The 22,176-nt window shown below is 42.5% G+C and overlaps 1 protein-coding gene across 1 annotated transcript in view; it reads right to left on the bottom strand.

The window, feature by feature from the left end:
- LOC124037698 (zinc finger protein ZFPM1-like) overlaps positions 1-7,294 on the bottom strand; it is a 92,620-nt gene extending 85,326 nt beyond the window's left edge. Inside the window, exon 1 of the mRNA XM_046352671.1 lies at positions 6,880-7,294. Within this exon, the coding sequence (XP_046208627.1) occupies positions 6,880-6,919 (40 nt within the window). The 5' untranslated portion in view covers positions 6,920-7,294. The remainder of the gene's footprint in view (positions 1-6,879) is intronic.
- Positions 7,295-22,176: the final 14,882 nt, after the last annotated feature.

The following is a 22,176-nucleotide window of genomic DNA, read 5'->3' on the forward strand; positions in this document are numbered from 1 at the left end:
GTGTCAAAAAATATATGCGTCAAGTAATACTATTTGACGTGTCAAATAAGCTTGTTGACCAATCAGGATCAAAATATGACTCACAATAATTTAACGCATTCACACATTTTTTTTACGTAGTTATTACACAATCACTCCTATTTCATATGTCACAACAATCAATCGATATGTATGCTATGATGCTGGTAAAGTTGTCTCGCGCACCTACAGTGTTGGTCATAAAAAAAGCTAGTTAGCGAGCTCATGGATGCAAACAATGTTCTTCCCCAAAAACATAGCAAAATGACAATCTGTTTCAGTAGCTCTAGTTAGCTAGCCAACTATATAGCTAGGTGTCATCGTCTAAAATAACCTTAATTTATAAGACAGTTCTTATTTAATTAATGGTGGTCGGACCCATCTATGTGAAGCTAGCCATAATAAGGATTAGCCATAATAGTGGGCTTTGCGGTTAGCCTTCAAAATAAAAGTCTGGCATAATTCTACTATTTGTATTCATTTGCATCACTGTCAATTACATACTTTTATTTTGAAGGCAAACTGCTTGCTTCACAACATATAACCCGGTCCGGTCGAGCCTCACTAGCCAGCTGAAGCTAGCTGGCTGTTTATAACGTTAGCTTTGGGAAACAGGGTTAATTAGCTGGATAGCTATTTATTTTCATGATCTGACGTTTAATTTCAATTGGCAACCTAGCTAATACTTACTCACAAGGATTCCTAAATCATTGCGAGGATTAATTCAAATTACTGCAGTTTCTACTGTTTACAGGCTGGTTGTATTGGTGCTAGCTAGGTACGAAGCTAAAGCTAGCTACCCCAGAAGTTGCGGTCGAACAAATGATGCTTTATTACCAATGCGGTATTGTAAACACATCATTCGTGGCCGGTGTTTGCTAACTTTTTGTACAGCTTTGACAGTGCTACTGTATATTTTTGGAAACGCAAAGACCCAAATGGCGTTCTATAGTATGCATGTCGTGAAGCTAATAGCAGTAACTCTGGTAGGGCAACATCTGAAAAACAGCGCACTTGGTAGTCTGTACCGGTGCTTGACCAGTCGGCGAAAGCCAACATCACCCACGACAGAAAGGTTGATTGTCAAGGGCAATGAATTCTATTATCTTTGCTTTAATGGATGTTGAATTGTCTCACTGAAATGTTCTTACTCTTTCAAATGACTGCTCACTGCTCGATCCACACAGAAGATATTGTGGGCTAGGTTAGGAATGCTGTGTTGCACGTGTAGCGCAAAATTTTATGTGGAGTCATTACGTCATGTATCTACATTATATAGGTATGCACGTCAGTTTTGACATCGGCATTAAACTAGACATCGGGCCGATACCGATGTTGGCATTTTTAGCTAATAATCATTTGATTCCCATATGTTCACCGATATATCGTGCATCACAACCACAGCATTCTTCAGCGATACGCCATCCCATTTGGTTTGCGCTTAGCGGGACTATCTTTTGTTTTTCAACAGGACAATGACACAACACACCTCCAGACTGTGTAAGGGCTATTTGAACAAGAAGGAGAGTGATGTAGTGCTGCATCAGATGACCTGGACGAGCTCAACCCAATTGAGATGGTTTGGGATGGTTTTCCTGATTGCCTGATCTTCATGTCTTAAAGTAATGAAGGACTGTCGCTTCTCTTTGCTTTTTTGAGCTGTTCTAACCATAATATGGACTTAGCCTTATCTGGTAAAAGACCATCTTCTGTATTCCACCCCTACTTTGTCACAACACAATTGATTGGCTCAATCGCATTAAGGAGGAAAGAAATTCCACAAATTAACTTTTCAAGAAAGCTGTTAATTAAAATGCATTCCAGATGACTACCTCATGAAGCTGGTTTAAAGAATGCCAAGAGTGTGCAAAGCTATCATCAAGGCAAATGGTGGGTACCTTAAAGAATCAAAAATATATTTTCATTAATTTAACACTTTTCTGGTTACTACATGATTCCATATGTGTTATTTCATAGTTTTGATGTCTTTACTGTTATTTTACAATGTAGAAAATAGTACAAATAAAGAAAAACCCTTGAATGAGTAGGTGTGTCCAAACCTTTGACTGGTACTGTATGTAATATATATATATATTTTATATAAAAACACAGAAAAATCTAGTTTTTGACTGCACTGGGCCTTTAAGTAAGTATTCTCTCTTTATAGGCGGTTCTTGCCTCAGAGGTCAGAGGTGAAACCGTTTACAATGGCTCCAGGGGGGCCAAAGAGCAGAGCATCACAATTCATGCTACACGGTCCCCAGAGTAAATAGCAGGAAGGTGTAATAACTCATCCACACACCAAACAGGCAACATTTCCTCTGTAACCCTGCCAACTTCCCTCCACTAACAGGCCACTCACCCATTCCAATAACACTGTTCACAGTCATCAGCTCTATAGACCATAACGTAAGTGCAAAAATAAACTGATACACACAACACTCCACCAACAAAATGAGCAAATCCCTAAATATAATGTTCTCAAACTGAAGACTATTTAAAACCATCTCAATTCCAACTTAATCTGTCATCTAATATGTAGAAAAATCAACCACTTTAAGCATTATGCTGATGCTGTACTTTTCACTCATTCCTCCCCCCCCCCCCCCCCCCCCCCCCCACTCTTTTAGCAGTATCAAGTTATGCTCTTCATTTTTCGCCCCCAAAAAAACACATTCAAGATAATCATCAATGAACACAAATTTCCCTGCATCTCAATGGTATCTTACATGGAATCTACACTGAGTAATATGTGGTATTAGTTTTAATTAAATTAATCAACTACAATGCTTGTTAGGAAAAAATGGGGCGGGGAAAAAGATGGGGCTGAAAGAGGGAGGGAGAGAAATGCATTCACACCTATCATCTAATTATACAACAACATTAATCACATTAACGGTGGAACTGATTGCCAGGGTCCAGGCCTTGCTGCTCCTATGTGTCGCTTTGCTATTGCAGTGGAGTCTTAGCTCCTGCCTGCTCTGTGCTGATAACAACTCTAATCATACTTGGCAATCTCTATCTGCACCGGAGATCGGCCCCCAGGGCTTATCAAAAGTTCACATCGAGCTAAAAGCAGAACAAATAAGGAAAAACACACAAGAGAAAGCCACCAAGGCGCTGTGTGTATATATGGGCATATGGGTTTATGAGTGTGTGTGTTTGTCTGACACAGTGGTTTTCTTTGGTACTGGCTTGGGAAGATTGGATCAATGTTTCAATTGTATAACTATGAAACTGTCATGTGAACCAGAAAATTAAAAGTATATGTCAGATAATATAGAAAAGGGTTACAATCATCCATACAAATATAAAATCTAAATTACAAAATTGATGCATAAATAAACTTCCATGGTCTGAAGAGGTAAGGTCAATGGGTAATTCAGAGGTGGCTGAACCTATAGACATGACATCATGGTTTCTATAGGAGGCCATGCATTATTCATGGTGACCTCTGAGCTTTATCCGTGATGTCATGAGGGCAGAGCTGCAGAAAGAGTTGCAGCTGTATCTCAAATCAAATCAAATTTGTGATCTGTGGATCTGCCTGAGCTTATCTACCAGTGATCAGCAGGCGGCCTTATCAGCCCTGCACATCTCAGAGGGGAAGCTGCCTGCTTTTAAACCTACAATATATCCATCTACCATGTCTGTATTCCAGACTCTTTTTGTTGTTGCCTTATCAGCCCTGCCATCCCTGTTTCTGGTCTTATCCTCTTCTCCCACTTTTTAAAGTATCTAGAGATACACCCAGCTAGTCCCAAACAACAACACAAACACAACAAAGATGAGAATGCAGCAGCCGAATGTAATTATAATGCAAGCTCCATCCCAATCGCCTTGATCTGTCTCATGCTCATAATATCGGAGAGCGATCGCCGCCCTGCTTATCCTGTCTCCCATCTCAACCGCCAAAATAAAACCCCTGGGATCCGGATGCAGTGGGTTGCATGCATATCTTTCCATCAAGGAGGGATGGATAATCAGTTTGAGAGATCTTCACCGTTGGGAAAATGACACACAAAAGAAGCAGACAAATATCTAACCTGAATTTAGGCTTTCAGCTTCCGTAATGCTGGACACAACATTTGTTGTTGGACCATCATTCCAAATGCTGTTAGCATCATTCCAGCAAATGTGCTTTAACCATATCATAAAATACAGGCTGGTACGAAGAAGCAAGCTTGTGATGCTTATGGAACAATATTGTGGACGTAATCCAACCCCAAGTCTTTATCACCACTCCTCCTCCATTAGAATGTCTGCCAAGGCACAAGAGAATCACGGGACTTGTTTCTCTGTGCACCATCAAGAGGCCGGGGAAGCATGATGGTGTAAGAACTGATAAAGACAAAGTCTATGACAACCCTGAGACGCATACATCCTTTCCAGGGTCTGGACTATATCCACATTCCACGCGAGACTGGTGTGATCAGTTGATAGAACACTATTGATAGACCACTTTGAAAAGGAAATAACAAATAGTTTTTTTTGTATTATTTAAATTACAACTAGCTAGCCTACAGAACATCAACAACATAACATGAAGAGGATTTGACTTATAGTCAAAGACTTTAAAACCTCTCACTATCATGTAGCCTTTTCCAGTGGCTGCTTTGATGATGGCATGTTGCAGATCCTATTTGGAGTAGATTTGGGCCATTGGCATGAACACCCAATGGTGTGCCTTTTACTATAAGCTTTTTTATGAGCACTTTAAACACAGTTCCTAACATATACTAATGTTACCTTATGTGATTTCTCTTTCCTTTTCAAGAGTCGCTTTCTGCTTTATTTTTGAGCAGCCCTTCCAAACTCAACCTCCAAGATATTGCTACTGTGTTTATCAGACCAAGGCATCTCTTCTGGATGAAGAACTGAAACAGCGCATGGCAACAGAGCAAAACAAATTCTCAGCAGTAGTCAGTAAGTGAGGGTGTGTGTGAGAGAGAGAGTAAATATTATTAATATTTTCATTAACTGCATAATCATGCAAACCTTCACACAATTTGTAAACAGGAAGAACTTGTCAAGCAAGGAGACCAAGCACCAGACCAAAATAAAAACCATTTTAAATGGAAGCCTATGCATTATGGAGTTAAAAGGATAGATGAAAAAATATCCTATTGTAACCCACTATCAATAGGCAAGATCAGCTAGGCGTGCTATCTGGTGTCCCATCTCTGGAAAAAGAACAGTAAAGCCTGGGGAAAATGCAACGTCAGCCTCAGTGCAACCTCAGACAGAAAACAAATAAAAAAAGATCCAATTTTAATCTTTATCTCGTCTGAGATCGGATCGCTGTATATCTGTGTTCACATCGCCTTTTTCAGAGAACAGTGACGTTTCCACAACAGAATTAAACAGGAAACCACTGTATCAGTTCAGTTGCCAATGGACAAAAAGTTTTTAAAAGAGCAAATTCAACTTTTTATTAAGCCTATAGCAACTGTAAATAAAGTAAAGAGAGACTGCAAGTTAGGCTAAATGGTCCTAACTAATTAGGTAACAACGTTTAAACCTCCTGCGATAGACCTCATTAACCATTTTTCAAATGTAACCTTGCCTAGATCTAAATGAATAATAGCTTTCCCTCTATGATGTTTCACATTGTTTAATAATTTATTGCACACTCACTGTGGAGAGTTGAGCTGGAGAGCCTGCAGATGTTGCTTGCCACTGAGTGAGATGTGCTTTACATCACATTTAAAATAAAACATGACATTATTTTGAAATCATTTTGAATATATATGCTATAGTAGCGCCTATTTAGCATTTATAATAGTAGGCTAGCCTACGAGCTCAATGTTATGCTAGCTGACTATATTTTAAATTGGTTTGTGTCAGTAGCCTAGGCTATCAGTAAAACTGTTGGCTACCCTACACAAAATGGAAAAAAAATAAGCACATTTTCACAAAATCCTTAAAAAATATATTGTTACATAATAACATTTTAAAATTAGGTTTGCAGGTAAATGCTAGAAATATTATTTTGGTCACTGCTGAATTTCACAAACCTGTCAACACCTGTCAAAGTGTATATTTCACACTCACAACTGCACAATGACACTTAAAGGGGAAATCTGCAGTAGCTACATACATTTTGTTGACTTAAAAATCTATATTTACCCATTGATTCTTGAAGAATATAACTTATACATGCCTCATGAGATTAGTTCAACTCTTGTACCCCATCACTGTACATACCATCACTGTACATACCCTACATTACTCATCTCATATGTATATACTATACTCGATACCATCTACTGCATCTTGCCATCTTTATGTAATACATGTATCTCTAGCCACTTGTATATGTTTACATACCCTACATTACTCATCTCATATGTATATACTGTACTCTATACCGTCTACTGCATCTTGCCTATGCCGTTCTGTACCATCATTCATTCATATATCGTTATGTACATATTCTTCATCCCTTTACACTTGTGTGTATAAGGTAGTTGTTGTGAAATTGTTATGTTAGATTACTCGTTGGTTATCACATCATTGTCGGAACTAGAAACACAAGCATTTCGCCACACTGGCATGAACAGCTGCTAACCATGTGTATGTGACAAATAAAATTTGATTTGATCAGAACCCAAAATATAAGATGGTTTTGAGATATTCCAATGTTTGTAAACAAAGTACTTGTAAACAAATGCTGTATAGCCTCAAAACATGGTTACAACTCTAATGATCCCTCCTTGCATCCATAGCTCTTTGAGAGTGGTTACATTTATCCAGCCCCATCCCTGTTGTTTAGCGAAACAGTAGCGGGGATCTCGCTTTGTTATTGTTTCAACAGCTGATTGCCGCTTTAAAGATAAATGTGAACTTATTTGTTCTTACGTTTGATCTGCCGGGGTTTGCTCTGCTTTCTTCGGGACATGGCTTTATCCTGTTCTTGTTCAGCTGAAAAGAAGTGATCTTCTTCCCAAGAAGAACTCTACTAGCAATGAAACACAGCTCGATCTCCACCCGGAGATATCCGCATGACCTGCACTTTGATATTCTTTGACGCGCGATAACTACCTGTGGTCAAGTAAGCTTTAGTTACTTTTACATGTCTTCCCAGATGTGCGGTCTTCTCCTAGCTCTTCCTCCTCTTCCTTGTGATGTCTTGACTGTCACCGAAGGGATGCCAGTGCCTGCAGTTGTGTCGCTATCATTATTGTATTAAATGTTGCCGCTTGATTGTTTTCGTTTTTCCTTTATATTTTTCTCTAGTCCGTTCCACGCTCTAGTACAGGCAGCCAGTATCAATGGAGCGCGAGCATGACACTAAACAGTACAGCTGATATGGAGACATGACACACCCCTCTAACGCCACCTGCGTCTGACGTAGATATAGCGTCTCGATGATGGGCGTCAACAGTTGGCCCCCAAATCCTTGATTGTATACCTACTTAGATTTTATCCATTTATTACGTTTATTTTGACTGTTTATCAAAACTTATCTAGGTTTATCTGGAAGTTTTATCAAAAACTGAAATTATTCTGGCATTTATAATTGCATAATCTGGCAATAGTAGCCTATGATTCACTGCAAATCTGTAGCCTATCTTTATAATGTACAAACTAAAAGGCTAATAGTCCATCCCTTGTAATTTGCCTACAAGATAAAAGTCAGTTATGATAATATTGAAGTTGATGAGAAAGGAAGACATGGGAAACCTTGCATAAGGAAAGTATTTTAGGCCTACCTGAGTAAGACATTTAAACGTGTTGACCCTCGCAAGGCTGCTGGCCCAGACGGCGTCCCTAGTTTCGTACTCAGAACATGAGCAGACCCGCTGGTTGGTGTGTTTACGAGCATATTCAATCTCTACCTATCCCAGTCTGCTGTCCCCACGTGCTTCCACCATTGTTCCTGTACCCAAGAAGGCAAAGATAACTGAACTAAATTACTATCACCCCGTAAAGCTCACTTCTGTCATCATAAAGTTCTTTGAGAAACTAGTCAAGGATCGTATCACCTCCACTTCCACGACCTGCCACCTTAGACCCACTTCAGTTTGCATACCACCCCAACATGTACACAGACGATGCAATTGCCATCACACTGCACACTGCCCTATCCCATCTGGACAAGAGGAATACCTATGTAAGAATGCTGTTCATTGACTACAGCTCAGCATTCAACACCATAGTACCCTTCAAGCTCATCATTAAGCTTGAGGCCCTGGGTCTCAACCCCGCCCTGTGCATTTGGGTCCTGGACTTTCTGATCGGGCCGCCTCCAGGTGGTGAAGATAGGAAACAACATCTCCACTTCGCTGATGCTCAACACTGGGGCCCCACAAGGGTGCATGCTCAGCCCCCTCCTGTACTCCCTGTTCACCCATGACTACGTGGCCATACAGGTCTCCAACTCAATCAAGTTTGCAGGTGACACAACAGTAGTGGGCTTGATTACCAACAACGACAAGACAGGGCAGTGTGATGTCAGGAAAACAACCTCTCACTCAATGTAAAAACAAAAACAAAGGAGATGATCGTGAACTTCAAGAAACAGCAGAGGGAGCACCCCCCTATCCACATCGACGGGACAGTAGTGGAGAAGGTGGAATGTTTTAATTTCCTCTGCGTACACATCACAAATGTACACACCTCTTCAACCTCAGGAGGCAGAAGAATTTTGGCTTTTCACCTGAACCCCTCATAGATGCAACTTTTACAGATGCACAATTGAGAGCATCCTGGCAGGGTGTATCACCGCCTGGTACGGCAACTGCACCGCCCTCAACCGCAAGGCTCTCCAGAGGGTAGTGAGGTCTGCACAACGCATAACTAGTGGAAAACTACCTGCCCTCCAGGACTCCTACAGCACCCGATTTCACAGGAAGGCCAAAAAGATCATCAAGGACAACAACCATCCGAGCCACTGCCTGTTCACCCTGTTAACATCCAGAAGGCGAGGTCAGTACAGTACATTTTATACCATCTATTGCATCTTGCCTATGCTGCTCAGTCATCACTCATCCATATATTTATGTGTACATTATTTTTCACGCCTCAAGACTTGTGTGTATTAGGTAGTTGTTGTGAAATTGTTAGATTACTTGTTAGATATTACAGCACTGTCAGAACTAGAAGCACAAGCATTTTGCTTACCATGTGTTTAGTGCAATGTAAATGCAATGTCATAGGTGATGTGGAACACCACATTTTTACTACAAACTTAAGCAATTCAAGACAAATGTATTTATTTCTTTTTAGGTAACTGATGGGTGCCAAGCATGCTGTAGTTTTCATGTAATTCTTAGAGGATTTTCCATGCTTTACATGGAAATATCTGAATAAAGCCACTGTATAATTTCAAATAAGGAATTATTAGCTACAAATAATGTATGTGGCTCGATCCTGAAAAACCATTCATTGAGAACTGCAGACGTATCATATATATCAAGTACTATTTGTATGTGAAAATGTCATGGGATGCATTTTCTCCATTGTTTACATTTTTGTTGCATACTCTTTGAGGGTTTGCACATGTTAAGGAGTGTGGCTTTAATAGTCCCATCGCTTTTTATGCTACCAAAGTAAAAACCAAGTGATATATTGTTAGCAACATAAAGTCTCAAGTGTGCAATATGTATTCTCAATACTTAAAAAGGCAGTTTGTATGGATTTTATCTGTTTTTCTAAATCAAATCCAATTAAATCAAATCAAATTGTATTTGTCACATACACATGGTTAGCAGATGTTAATGCGAGTGTAGCGAAATGCTTGTGCTTCTAGTTCCGACAATGCAGTAATAACCAACGAGTAATCTAGCTAACAATTCCAAAACTACTACCTTATAGACACAAGTGTAAGGGGATAAAGAATATGTACATAAAGATATATGAATGAGTGATGGTACAGAGCGGCATGGGCAAGATACAGTAGATGGTATTGAGTGCAGTATATACATATGAGATGAGCATGTAAACAAAGTGGCATAGTTAAAGTGGCTAGTGATACATGTATTACATAAAGATGCAGTAGATGATATAGAGTACAGTATATACATATGATATGAATAATGTAGGGTATGTAAACATTTTATTAGGTAGCATTGTTTAAAGTGGCTAGTGATATATTTTACATCATTTCCCATCAATTCCCATTATTAAAGTGGCTGGAGTTGAGTCAGTGTGTTGGCAGCAGCCACTCAATGTTAGTGGTGGCTGTTTAACAGTCTGATGGCCTTGAGATAGAAGCTGTTTTTCAGTCTCTCGGTCCCAGCTTTGATGCACCTGTACTGACCTCGCCTTCTGGATGATTGCGGGGTGAACAGGCAGTGCCTCGGGTGGTTGTTGTCCTTGATGATCTTTATGGCCTTCCTGTGACATCGGGTGGTGTAGGTGTCCTGGAGGGCAGGTAGTTTGCCCCTGGTAATGCGTTGTGCAGACCTCACTACCCTCTGGAGAGCCTTACGGTTGCGGGCGGAGCAGTTGCCATACCAGGCGGTGATACAGCCCGACAGGATGCATCTGTAGAAGTTTGTGAGTGCTTTTGGTGACAAGCCAAATTTCTTCAACCTCCTGAGGTTGAAGAGGCGCTGCTGCGCCTTCTTCACGATGCTGTCTGTGTGGGTGGACCAATTCAGTTTATCTGTGATGTGTACGCCGAAGAACTTAAAACTTACTACCCTTTCCACTACTGTTCCATCGATGTGGATAGGGGGGTGTTTCCTCTGCTGTTTCCTGAAGTCCACAATCATCTCCTTAGTTTTGTTGACGTTGAGTGTGAGGTTATTTTCCTGACACCACACTCCGAGTTTTACATTTGACAAACCATTCAGGAATATGTAACAAAATACTTCTCCAGAAGGCATAAATTGAGGGTACAAATCAACAACCAAAACAATAGCTTTCAAGACAAGTTTTTAAGCCGTATTCACTGCTGCCATCTAGTGACAATGTGAAAATCTTGTCAAGTAGAAAAAGTCTGGTGTCTAACAGCAGGATAGCTGTTATGTTGTATCAACATGTGAGTTTGTCTTGATGATGTACAGAAATTGAGACTAGTGTTACATCAGATAATCTGATACTCACTAATCATGCTAATCTTTAAATATCTTGTCATTGTTTTTCACAGATACAGAACACACAAGATCAAACATTACCTTTTGGATTTACCACAGTCATGAGAATCTGTTGATTCCTTATGGTACTGGCAAGACCGGTCGGTAACACTTCACATTACATTGCTCTTCTACTTGTGTAGTAATGCTGTTATTGAAACAATGTTATCTTGTCATATCATATGTTAATTACTGTGTAATAACGTTACTCCTGTTTTGTGTGTTTGTGTGTGTGTATGCATGTGTGTGTTTGTTTGTGTGTGAGTATGATAGAAATACACAGGTGGGTGTGGCATCAGCTTTGCTAATGATAGTATGTGTTTAGTACTTATAAGGATTAAACACTTTTAAAGAGTCTATTGACGCACACATGCGTAAGTAACATAATAAAAAAATCCCCGTTAATATTCGTCAGTTTAAACTAGAGATATCTTTTTTTTTTGCATGGGCTGAGTTAATATTCGTCAGTTTAAACTAGAGATATCTTTTTTTGCATGGGCTGAGTCTTAATCCACCGCATTTGCCTACATCGACCTTCCACATCTGCACCAGGAGGCATCTCGAAAGAAAACCGTTCTCACGAAAACGTCTGTTATGACTACTCTATGGAAAGGGGGGGACTCTCACGAACACAATGGTCTTCTCCGTTTGATGGTGGACTTGGTGAAATTGGAAACGCTGATGTGCAAACTTTTGTCTGTAGCGTCGAAACCAATTGGGTTACATGGTATGACCATCTTATTTTGGTTGTTACCGATAGTAGCCTAGTAGCCTAATTTCTCTTTCGCTCTGGAAACAAAGCGGAATATGCTCTAAAGATAGCATGGTATTGCCACACAAATATATTAGAAAATAATTGTCAATCTGATCAGAAAAACTGTGCTCACAACCTTTATCTCCTAAATGATGTCGCTGGTGTATTTTTTTAGAATTTTGTAATATAGTGTGCAATATGCAATATCCATCCAGGCTTGAGTCCCGTGCGTGAAAAAACACAATAATGAGCTCGAGAAATATAGCCTATACTGAAGCAAAGATTCACCCACATTTTAGATTAAAAAATATCTGCCTACTTTTCTGTCATGCCAACCATCCATGATCCAGCCAAATCAAATAATTCCATGTGTCTGCCTTCTGTCTTCGTAACCTTTCACATAGCCTATTCTATGGTATGGGGTAATCCAATCAGCAACACTGCAGCTGTTGATTGCAGTGATCAGCATTCATCATGTACTGTATGCTATATATAATCAATACACACATTTCAATGAGCATGCAAACACAGGTTATAAGAATACTTTCCCATCTTATAGCCAACAACACAGTTAACACAATCACTTCAAACTGAACATGGAAATACTGAAACTAGCTGCACTTTGTTTCATTTGACCTGTTTTCTATTGATATTTCTTTGTATATCCATAACCATTATGTGGATTCATGATTTTGACTTGCTGAGAAAAGCTTCTTGCCTGTCTGTCTCATCCCGACTCTCAATATGTTATAGCTGGAGATCGAATTTGAATATTGAAACAATGTTGGAAATGTCGGAGAGACAGACAGCAAGGTTTATTAAAATATCCGCTGTTGAAAACGAAATGTTAGTCTAAAAGAAATGTGAAATAATGTCTAAATGTTTTTATAGTGGAAATCAAATTTATAAATTCCCTGGCTGGGCTGATGAGACAGTGGATTGGCAGTCAGATGGAACAAGGTACATAGGCATTTTTTATCATTATTAATTTTTTTATTTAATTTTACCCCCTTTTCGTGGTATCCAATTGTTAGTACTATCTTGTCTCATCGCTACAATGTACGAGCTCGGGAGAGACGAAGGTCGAAAGCCATGTGTCCTCCAAAACACAACCCAACCAAGCCACACTGCTTCTTAACACAGTGCGCTTCCAACCCGGAAGCCAGCCGCACCAATGTGTCGGAGGAAACACCGTGCTGAGACAAGGATATCCCTACCGGCCAAACCCTCCCTAACCTGGATGACGATAAATAGCCGACCAATCAGGCGGTTACAAACTCTACGTAAACTTTTTGAAAAAATTGTGTTTGACCAGATACAATGCTATTTTACTATAAACAAATAGACACCAGACTTTCAGCACGCTTATAGGGAAGGACATTCAACAAGCACAGCACTTACACAAATAACTGATGATTAACTGAGAGAAATTGATGATAAAAAAATTGTGGGAGCTCTTTTGTTAGACTTCAGCACAGCTTTTGACATTATCGATCATAGTCTGCTGATGGAAAAACATATGTGTTATGGCTTTACACCCCCTGCTATATTCTGGATATAGAGTTACCTGTCTAACAGAACACATAGTGTGTTCTTTAATGGAAGCATCTCCAACATAATCCAGGTAGAATTCGGAATTCCCCAGGGCAGCTGTCTAGGCCCCTTACATTTTTCAATCTTTACTAATGACATGCCACTGGCCTTGAATAAAGCCAGTGTGTCTATGTATCCGGATGACTCAACACTACACATAAGCTACTACAGAAAGTTAAATCACTGCAACACTTATGAAAGAGCTGCAGTTAGTTTCAGAATGGGTGGCAAAAACGAAACACAATTGTATTTGGGACAAATCATTCACTAAACCCTAAACCTCATCTAAATCTTGTAATGAATCATGTGGAAATTCAGCAAGTTGAGGTGACTAAACTGCTTGGAGTAACCCTGGATTGTAAACTGTCATGGTCAAAACATGTTGATACAACAGTAGCTAAGATGGGGAGAAGTCTGTCCATAATAAAGCATTGCTCTGACTTTTTAACAACACTATCAACAAGGCAGTTCCTACAGACTCTAGTTTAATCGCACCTAGATTCAGTCATGTGGTCAGGTGCCACAAAGAGGGACCTTGAAAAATTACAATTGGCTCAGAACATGGCAGCACGGCTGGCCCTTAAATGTACATGGAGAGCTAACATGAATAATATGCATAATATGTATGTAAATCTCTCATGGCTCAAAGTGGAGGACTTTGTTTTTGTAAGTGTTGACATGCTGAATGAACCGAGGTGTCTATTTAAACTGCTAGCACACAGCTCGGACAACCATGCATAGCCCCCAAATGCCAGGTTTCTTCACAAGCGCCAGGCCCGCAACAAAGATTCGCTAGAGCGCGACGGGACAAGGACATCCCAGCAGGCCAAACCCTCCCCTAACCTGGACAACACTGGGCCAATTATAGAAACAAATCCAATTTGATGTTATTTGTCACATGCACTAAATACATCATGTATAGACCTTACTGTGAAATGCTTACTTACAAGCCCTTAACCAACAATGCAGTTCAAGAAATAGAGTTAAGAAAATATTTACCAAATAAACTAATGTTAAACAAAACAAAAATCTAAAAGTAACACAAGAAAATTACATGACAATAATTAGGCTATATGCATGGGGTACCGGTACTGAGTAAATGTGCAGGGTACAGGTTAGCCGAGGTCATTTGTAAAGTGAATGCATAGATAATAATCAGCGAGTAGCATCAGTGTAAAAACAAAATGGGGGAGAGTCAATGTAAATAGACCAGGTGGCCATTTGATTAATTTTTCCGCAGTCTTATGGCTTGGGGGTAGAAGCTATTAAGGAGCCTTTTGGTCCTAGACTTGCCACTCTGGTATTGCTTGCCGTGCGGTATCAGAGAGAACAGTGTATGACTTGGGTGTCTCGAGTCTTTTACAATTTTTTATGTGTTAGCTCATGGGTATACTGGTTGCAACACAGACTGGGATTGAACCCAGGTCTGTAGTGATGCCTCTAGTCATGCGATGCAGTGCCTTAGACCGCTGCGCCACTCAGGAGGCCCACAACCTTCAAGTTTACAAGCCTGATATGTGGTCATGGCTAGAAGGGATCACATTTTTGTCAAATTAAAGTCAAAAGTCATATATATTTTTGCGTTTTAGCTAATCCTAACCCTTTTCCTAACCTTAACCTAATTTTCCTATCCTGTTACGTTAATTCTCCTAACCTGCTGCGTTCAATACAACTGGGAACTCGGAAATCTCTAACTTCTGACTTCAATGCGTTCAAATCAAGTGGGAACTCTGACTGAGAAAAATCGATTTGAACGGTCATCCAACTCGCAATTCCAACTCCGGAATTCAGGCCGACCTAAAGATCAACCTAAAGATCACTAAAGATCAACCTAAAGATCACTAAAGATCAACCTAAAGATCAACCTAAAGATCACTAAAGATCAACCTAAAGATCTCTGACGTCATGATTTGACCTCATATTTTTCCCGAGTTCCCAGTTGTTTTGAACTGCATTAGGGTTAGCTAAAATGAAGAAAAAAATCCACTTTTTATGTTCATTTGAGAAAAGCTGGACTGGCCCATTGGCCAGAGATACCAGACCAGTGAGTCACATCAGAGAGGAAGAAGGCAATTAGTTTTTGTATGGAGGTCAATGAGTACAGTTACATGCACACATTAATGCGATTATTGTGAATAGTCATATTAATATAATAGTTTGATTTCCAAGATGGCGCAGCAGTAAGACGTAATTGTTTTTGTCCCATATAAATATTCAGTCTTTTTTGTTGTTTTTTGTATACATCTCATTATATTTCACTCTTTTTTCCATTTTCAAATTAAATACACCTTCCTGCAACCTGTCTCACCCAATGTGGTATAGATCTGCTATTTTTTAGACCTTAAAACTGGAACCTCCATCAGAAGCTAGCCAGCAAACTAGCTACTAGCTATTTAGTCATTGTTAGCCACTACTAGCGATCTTTTCCTTGAGCACGGACACCAGTCACTTTAGCCCAGATATGCCGGATAATACCTGCCAGTCTGCACAGTGCGATATCAGCCCTGGGCATGTTGGACTGCTTTTTTTCCCACTGCCGCAAAATCTGGACCATTACACCGATTCTTCACAGCTAGCTAGCTGCTACCGAGTGGCTATTGTGGCTAATGCCCTTGTCCAGAAGCATGCACCAGTTAGCCTCAAGCTAGCCTTGAGCTAGGCCCATCTCCCGGCTAGCAAACGAAGTACACCAACTACAATACCTCTCTTGCCAATTTGGCCTGTACCCTTTGTCGACACTGCTGATCTGCTGACATAATTTGGCGGATATGCTCTCAACCGGCCTCAGCTGCGTGGATGTGCTGAAGATCCATCTGCTAGCGCCAGCCCACTAGCTTCTCCCTCTCGCCTAGCATGGTAATTGATTACCGAATGCTCCCTGTTTCATCTATTGTTGCTCATTGGACCCTATAATCACTCGGCCACACAGCTGATGCCTGCTGGACTGTACATTAACACGGTACTTCATTTTGTTTATCTGTCGACCCCAGCCTCGAACTCAGGCCATGTGTGTTGCTAACGGACCCACTCTGCCCATTTATCGCCATTTACTCGTTGTTGTTGTCTTAGTTGTTTACCCGTTGTTGTCTCACCCGTTGTTGTCTTAGCTCTTCCAATCAACACCTGTGATTGCTTTATGCCTCGCTCTAATGTCAATATGCCTTGTATACTGTTGTTTAGGGCAGATCTCATTGTTTTATGTTACTGAGGAGCCCCTAGTCCTGCCTCAGAGAGTCCCCTTGTCCCACCCCCCACACATGCGGAGACCGCACCTAGCTTAACTAGCGCCTCCAGAGATGCAAACTCTCTCATTGTCACTTAATCCCTAGGTGTACCCCCACTGTACTCGCACCCTACCATACACATGTCTGTACAAATCAAATCAATGTATTTATATAGCCCTTCTTACATCAGCTGATATCTTAAAGTGTTGTACAGAAACCAAGCCTAAAACCCCAAACAGCAAGCAAGACAGGTGTGGAAGCATGGTGGCTAGGAAAAACTCCCTTGAAAGGCCAAAACCTAGGTAGAAACCTAGAGATGAACCAGGCTATGAGGGGTGGCCAGTCCTCTTCTGGCTGTGCCGGGTGGAGATTATAAAGGAACATGGCCAAGATGTTCAAATGTTCATAAATGACCAGCATGGTCAAATAATAATAATCACAGTAGTTGTCGAGGGTGCAACAGGTCAGCACCTCAGGAGTAAATGTCAGTTGCCTTTTCATAGCCGATCATTGAGAGTATCTCTACCGCTCCTGCTGTCTCTAGAGAGTTGAAAACAGCAGGTCTGGGACAGGTAGCACATCCGGTGAACAGGTCAGGGTTCCATAGCCGCAGGCAGAACAGTTGAAACTGGAGCAGCAGCACGGCAAGGTGGACTGGGGACAGCAAGAAGTCATCATGCCAGGTAGTCCTGAGGCATGGTCCTAGGGCTCAGGTCCCCCGAGAGAGAGAAAGAAAGACAGAGAGAATTAGAGAGAGCATACTTAAATTCACATAAGACACTGGAGAAATACTCCAGATACAACAGACTGACCCTAGCCCCCCGACACATAAACTACTGCAGCATAAATACTGACAGGAGGGGTCAGGAGACACTGTGGCCTCATCCGATGATACTTCCAGACAGGGCCAAACAGGAAGGATATAACCCCACCCACTTTGCCAAAGCACAGCCCCCACACCACTAGAGGGATATCTTCAACCACCAACTTACTATCCTGAGACAAGGCCCAGTATAGCCCACAAACATCTCCGCCATGGCACAACCCAAGGGGGGTGCCAACCCAGACAGGAAGAGCACGTCAGTGACTCAACCCACTCAAGTTACGCACCCCTCCTAGGGACGGCATGGAAGAGCACCAGTAAGCCAGTGACTCAGAGCCCCTGTAATAGGGTTAGAGGCAGAGAATCCCAGCGGAGAGAGGGGAACCGGCTAGGCAGAGACAGCAAGGGCGGTTCGTTGCTCCAATGCCTTTCCATTCACCTTCACACTGCTGCGCCAGACTACACTCAATCATATGACCCACTGAAGAGATGAGTCTTCAATAACGACTTAAAGGTTGAGACCGAGTCTGCATCTCTCACATTGGTAGACCATTCCAAAAAAATGGAGCTCTAAAGGAGAAAGCCCTGCCTCCAGCTGTTTGCTTAGAAATTCTAGGGACAATTAGGAGGCCTGCGTCTTGTGACCGTAGCGTACGTGTCGGTATGTATGGCAGGACTAAATTAGAAAGATAGGTGCAAGCCCATTTAATGCCTAGTAGGTCAGCAGTAAAACCTTGAAATCAGCCCTTGCCTTAACAGGAAGCCAGTGTAGGGAGGCTAATACTGGAGTAATATGATCCATTTCTTTGGTTCTAGTCAGGATTCTAGCAGCCGTATTTAGCACTAACTGAAGTTTATTTGTTGCTTTATCCGGGTAGCCGGAAAGTAGAGCATTGCAGTAGTCTAACCTAGAAGTAACAAAAGCATGGATACATTTTTCTGCATCAATTTTGGACAGAAAATGTCTGATCTTTGCAATGTTACGCAGATGGAAAAAAGCTGTCCTTGAAACAATCTTGATATGTTCGTCAAAAGAGAGATCAGGGTCTAGAGTAACGCCAGTTTTATTTGAGACGACTGTACAACCATCAAGATTAATTGTCAGATTCAACAGAAGATCTCTTTGTTTCTTGGGACCTAGGACAAGCATCTCTGTTTTGTCTGATTTTAAAAGTAGAACGTTTGCAGCCATCCACTTCCTCATGTCTGAAACACAGGCATCCAACGAGGGCAATTTTGGGGCTTCCCCACGTTTCATTGAAATGGACAGCTCTGTGTCTTCCGCATGGCAGTGAAAGTTAACATTATGTTTTCGAATGACATCCCCAAGAGGTAAAATATATAGTGAAAACAATAGTGGTCCTAAAACGGAACCTTGACGAACACCGAAATTTACAGTGCACTATGCCCTGAGACTATCCTACCATGCCTAGGAATCTGCACCTTTAATTCTCTGTTCCCAAACCAGTTCTTATAGCCTTATAGCCGAACCCTTATCCTACTCCTCCTCTGTTCCTCTGGTGATGTAGAGGTTATCCCAGGCCCTGTGTGTCCACAGGCACTCTCATTTGCTGACTTCTGCAACCGTAAAAGCCTTGGGTTCAGGATTGTTAACATCCCTAAGTTTGCTTTATTCACTGCTTTAGCACACTCCGCCAACCCTGATGTCCTAGCCATGTCTGAATCCTGGTTTAGGAAGACCTCCAAAAATCCTGAAATTTCCATCCCTAATTACAACATTTTCCGTCAAGACTGGACTGCTAATGGGGGCGGAAATGCAATCTACTATACAGTTAATCTGCAGAGTTCTGTCATATTATCCAGGTCTATGCCCAAACAATTCAAGCTTCTACTCTTAAAGGTCCATTTCTCCAGAAATAAGTCCCTCACTGTTGCCGCTTGTTATAGACCCCCTCAGCTCCCAGCTGTGCCCTGGATATCATATGTGAATTGATTGCCCCCCCATCTATCGTCAGAGTTCATACTGCTAGGTGACCTAAATTGGGATATGCTTAACACCCTGGCTGTCCTACAATCCAAGCTAGATGCCCTCAATCACACATAAATGATCAAAGTACCTATCAGGTATAACCCCAAATCTGTAAACATGGCACCTTCATAGATATCATCCTGACGAACTTGCCCTCTAAATACACCTCTGCTGTTTTCAACCAGGATCTCAGCGATCACTACCTTATTGCCTGCATCTGTTATGAGTCCGCGGTCAAACAACCACCCCTCATTACTGTCATGCAGGTGAAAGAGGACCCAAAAGCGACTTAACAGAAACAGAGTTTATTCAAGTCCAAACAGGGAATAACAGAAATCCTCTAGTCTGTAGAGGGGAATAACAGGAGAAGCGGCCACAGACTGCAGGTCGCTTCGGGTAGGCGCAGGCCGTAGTTGACAGAGACACCTGCTCACACGCAGCATCTGATGAAGGCAAAAAAACACGACAGGACAGGGCGATACACAATCACAGCAAAAACACGACAGGACAGGGCGAAACGCAATCACAGCATGGTGAATACTAAACAAGGAACCGACGGGACAGGAACGGAACACAAAGGAATAAATAGGGACTCTAATCAGGGGAAAGGATCGGGAACAGGTGTGGGAAGACTAAATGATGATTAGGGGAATAGGAACAGCTGGGAGCAGGAACGGAACGATAGAGAGAAGAGAGAGCGAGAGAGTGAGAGAGGGAGGGGGAGAGAGAGGGATAGAAAGAGGGAAAGAACCAAATAAGACCAGCAGAGGGAAACGAATAGAATGGGGAGCACAGGGACAAGACATGATAATAAATGACAAACATGACAGTACCCCCCACTCACCGAGCGCCTCCTGGCGCACTCGAGGAGGAATCCTGGCGGCAACGGAGGAAATCATCGATGAGTGAACGGTCCAGCACGTCCCGAGACGGAACCCAACTCCTCTCCTCAGGACCGTAACCCTCCCAATCCACTAAGTATTGGTGACCCCGTCCCCCGGAACGCATGTCCATGATCTTATGTACCTTGTAAATAGGTGCGCTCTCGACAAGGACGGGAGGGGGGAGGGAAGACGAACGGGGGTGCGAAGAAAGGGCTTAACACAGGAGACATGGAAGACAGGATGGACGCGACGAAGATGTCGCGGAAGAAGCAGTCGCACAGCGACAGGATTGACGACCTGGGAGACACGGAACGGACCAATGAACCGCGGAGTCAACTTACGAGAAGCTGTCGTAAGAGGAAGGTTGCGAGTGGAAAGCCACACTCTCTGGCCGCAACAATACCTTGGACTCTTAATCCTGCGTTTATTGGCGGCTCTCACCGTCTGTGCCCTGTAACGGCAAAGTGCAGACCTCACCCTCCTCCAGGTGCGCTCACAACGTTGGACAAACGCTTGAGCGGAGGGAACGCTGGACTCGGCAAGCTGGGATGAGAACAGAGGAGGCTGGTAACCCAGACTACTCTGAAACGGAGATAACCCGGTAGCAGACGAAGGAAGCGAATTGTGAGCGTATTCTGCCCAGGGGAGCTGTTCTGCCCAAGACGCAGGGTTTCTGAAAGAAAGGCTGCGTAGTATGCGACCAATCGTCTGATTGGCCCTCTGCTTGACCGTTAGACTGGGGATGAAACCCGGAAGAGAGACTGACGGACGCACCAATCAAACGACAGAACTCCCTCCAAAACTGTGACGTGAATTGCGGGCCTCTGTCTGAAACGGCGTCTAACGGGAGGCCATGAATTCTGAATACATTCTCAATAATGATTTGTGCCGTCTCCTTAGCGGAAGGAAGTTTAGCGAGGGGAATGAAATGTGCCGCCTTAGAGAACCTATCGACAACCGTCAGAATCACAGTCTTCCCGCAGACAAAGGCAGACCGGTAATGAAGTCTAAGGCAATGTGAGACCATGGTCGAGAAGGAATGGGGAGCGGTCTGAGACGACCGGCAGGAGGAGAGTTACCCGACTTAGTCTGCGCGCAGTCCGAACAAGCAGCCACGAAACGGCGCGTGTCACGCTCCTGAGTCGGCCACCAAAAGCGCTGGCGAATAGACGCAAGAGTGCCTCGAACACCGGGATGACCAGCTAACTTGGCAGAGTGAGCCCACTGAAGAACAGCCAGACGAGTGGAAACAGGAACGAAAAGGAGGTTACTAGGACAAGCGCGGCGACGCAGTGTGCGTGAGTGCTTGCTTAACCTGTCTTTCAATTCCCCAGACTGTTAACCCGACAACACGCCCATAAGGAAGAATCCCCTCGGGATCAGTAGAAGCCACAGAAGAACTAAACAGACGGGATAAGGCATCAGGCTTGGTGTTCTTGCTACCCGGACGGTAAGAAATCACAAACTCGAAACGAGCGAAAAACAACGCCCAACGAGCTTGACGGGCATTAAGTCGTTTGGCAGAACGGATGTACTCAAGGTTCTTATGGTCTGTCCAAACGACAAAAGGAACGGTCGCCCTCCAACCACTGTCGCCATTCGCCTAGGGCTAAGCGGATGGCGAGCAGTTCACGGTTACCCACATCATAGTTGCGCTCAGATGGCGACAGGCGATGAGAAAATAAGCGCAAGGATGAACCTTATCGTCAGACTGGAAGCGCTGGGATAGAATGGCTCCCACGCCTACCTCTGAAGGGCCAACCTCGACAATGAATTGTCTAGTGACGTCAGGAGTAACGAGGATAG

This window comes from Oncorhynchus gorbuscha, linkage group LG01 (genome assembly GCF_021184085.1).
Source record: "Oncorhynchus gorbuscha isolate QuinsamMale2020 ecotype Even-year linkage group LG01, OgorEven_v1.0, whole genome shotgun sequence".
Taxonomy (NCBI): Eukaryota; Metazoa; Chordata; class Actinopteri; order Salmoniformes; family Salmonidae; genus Oncorhynchus; species Oncorhynchus gorbuscha.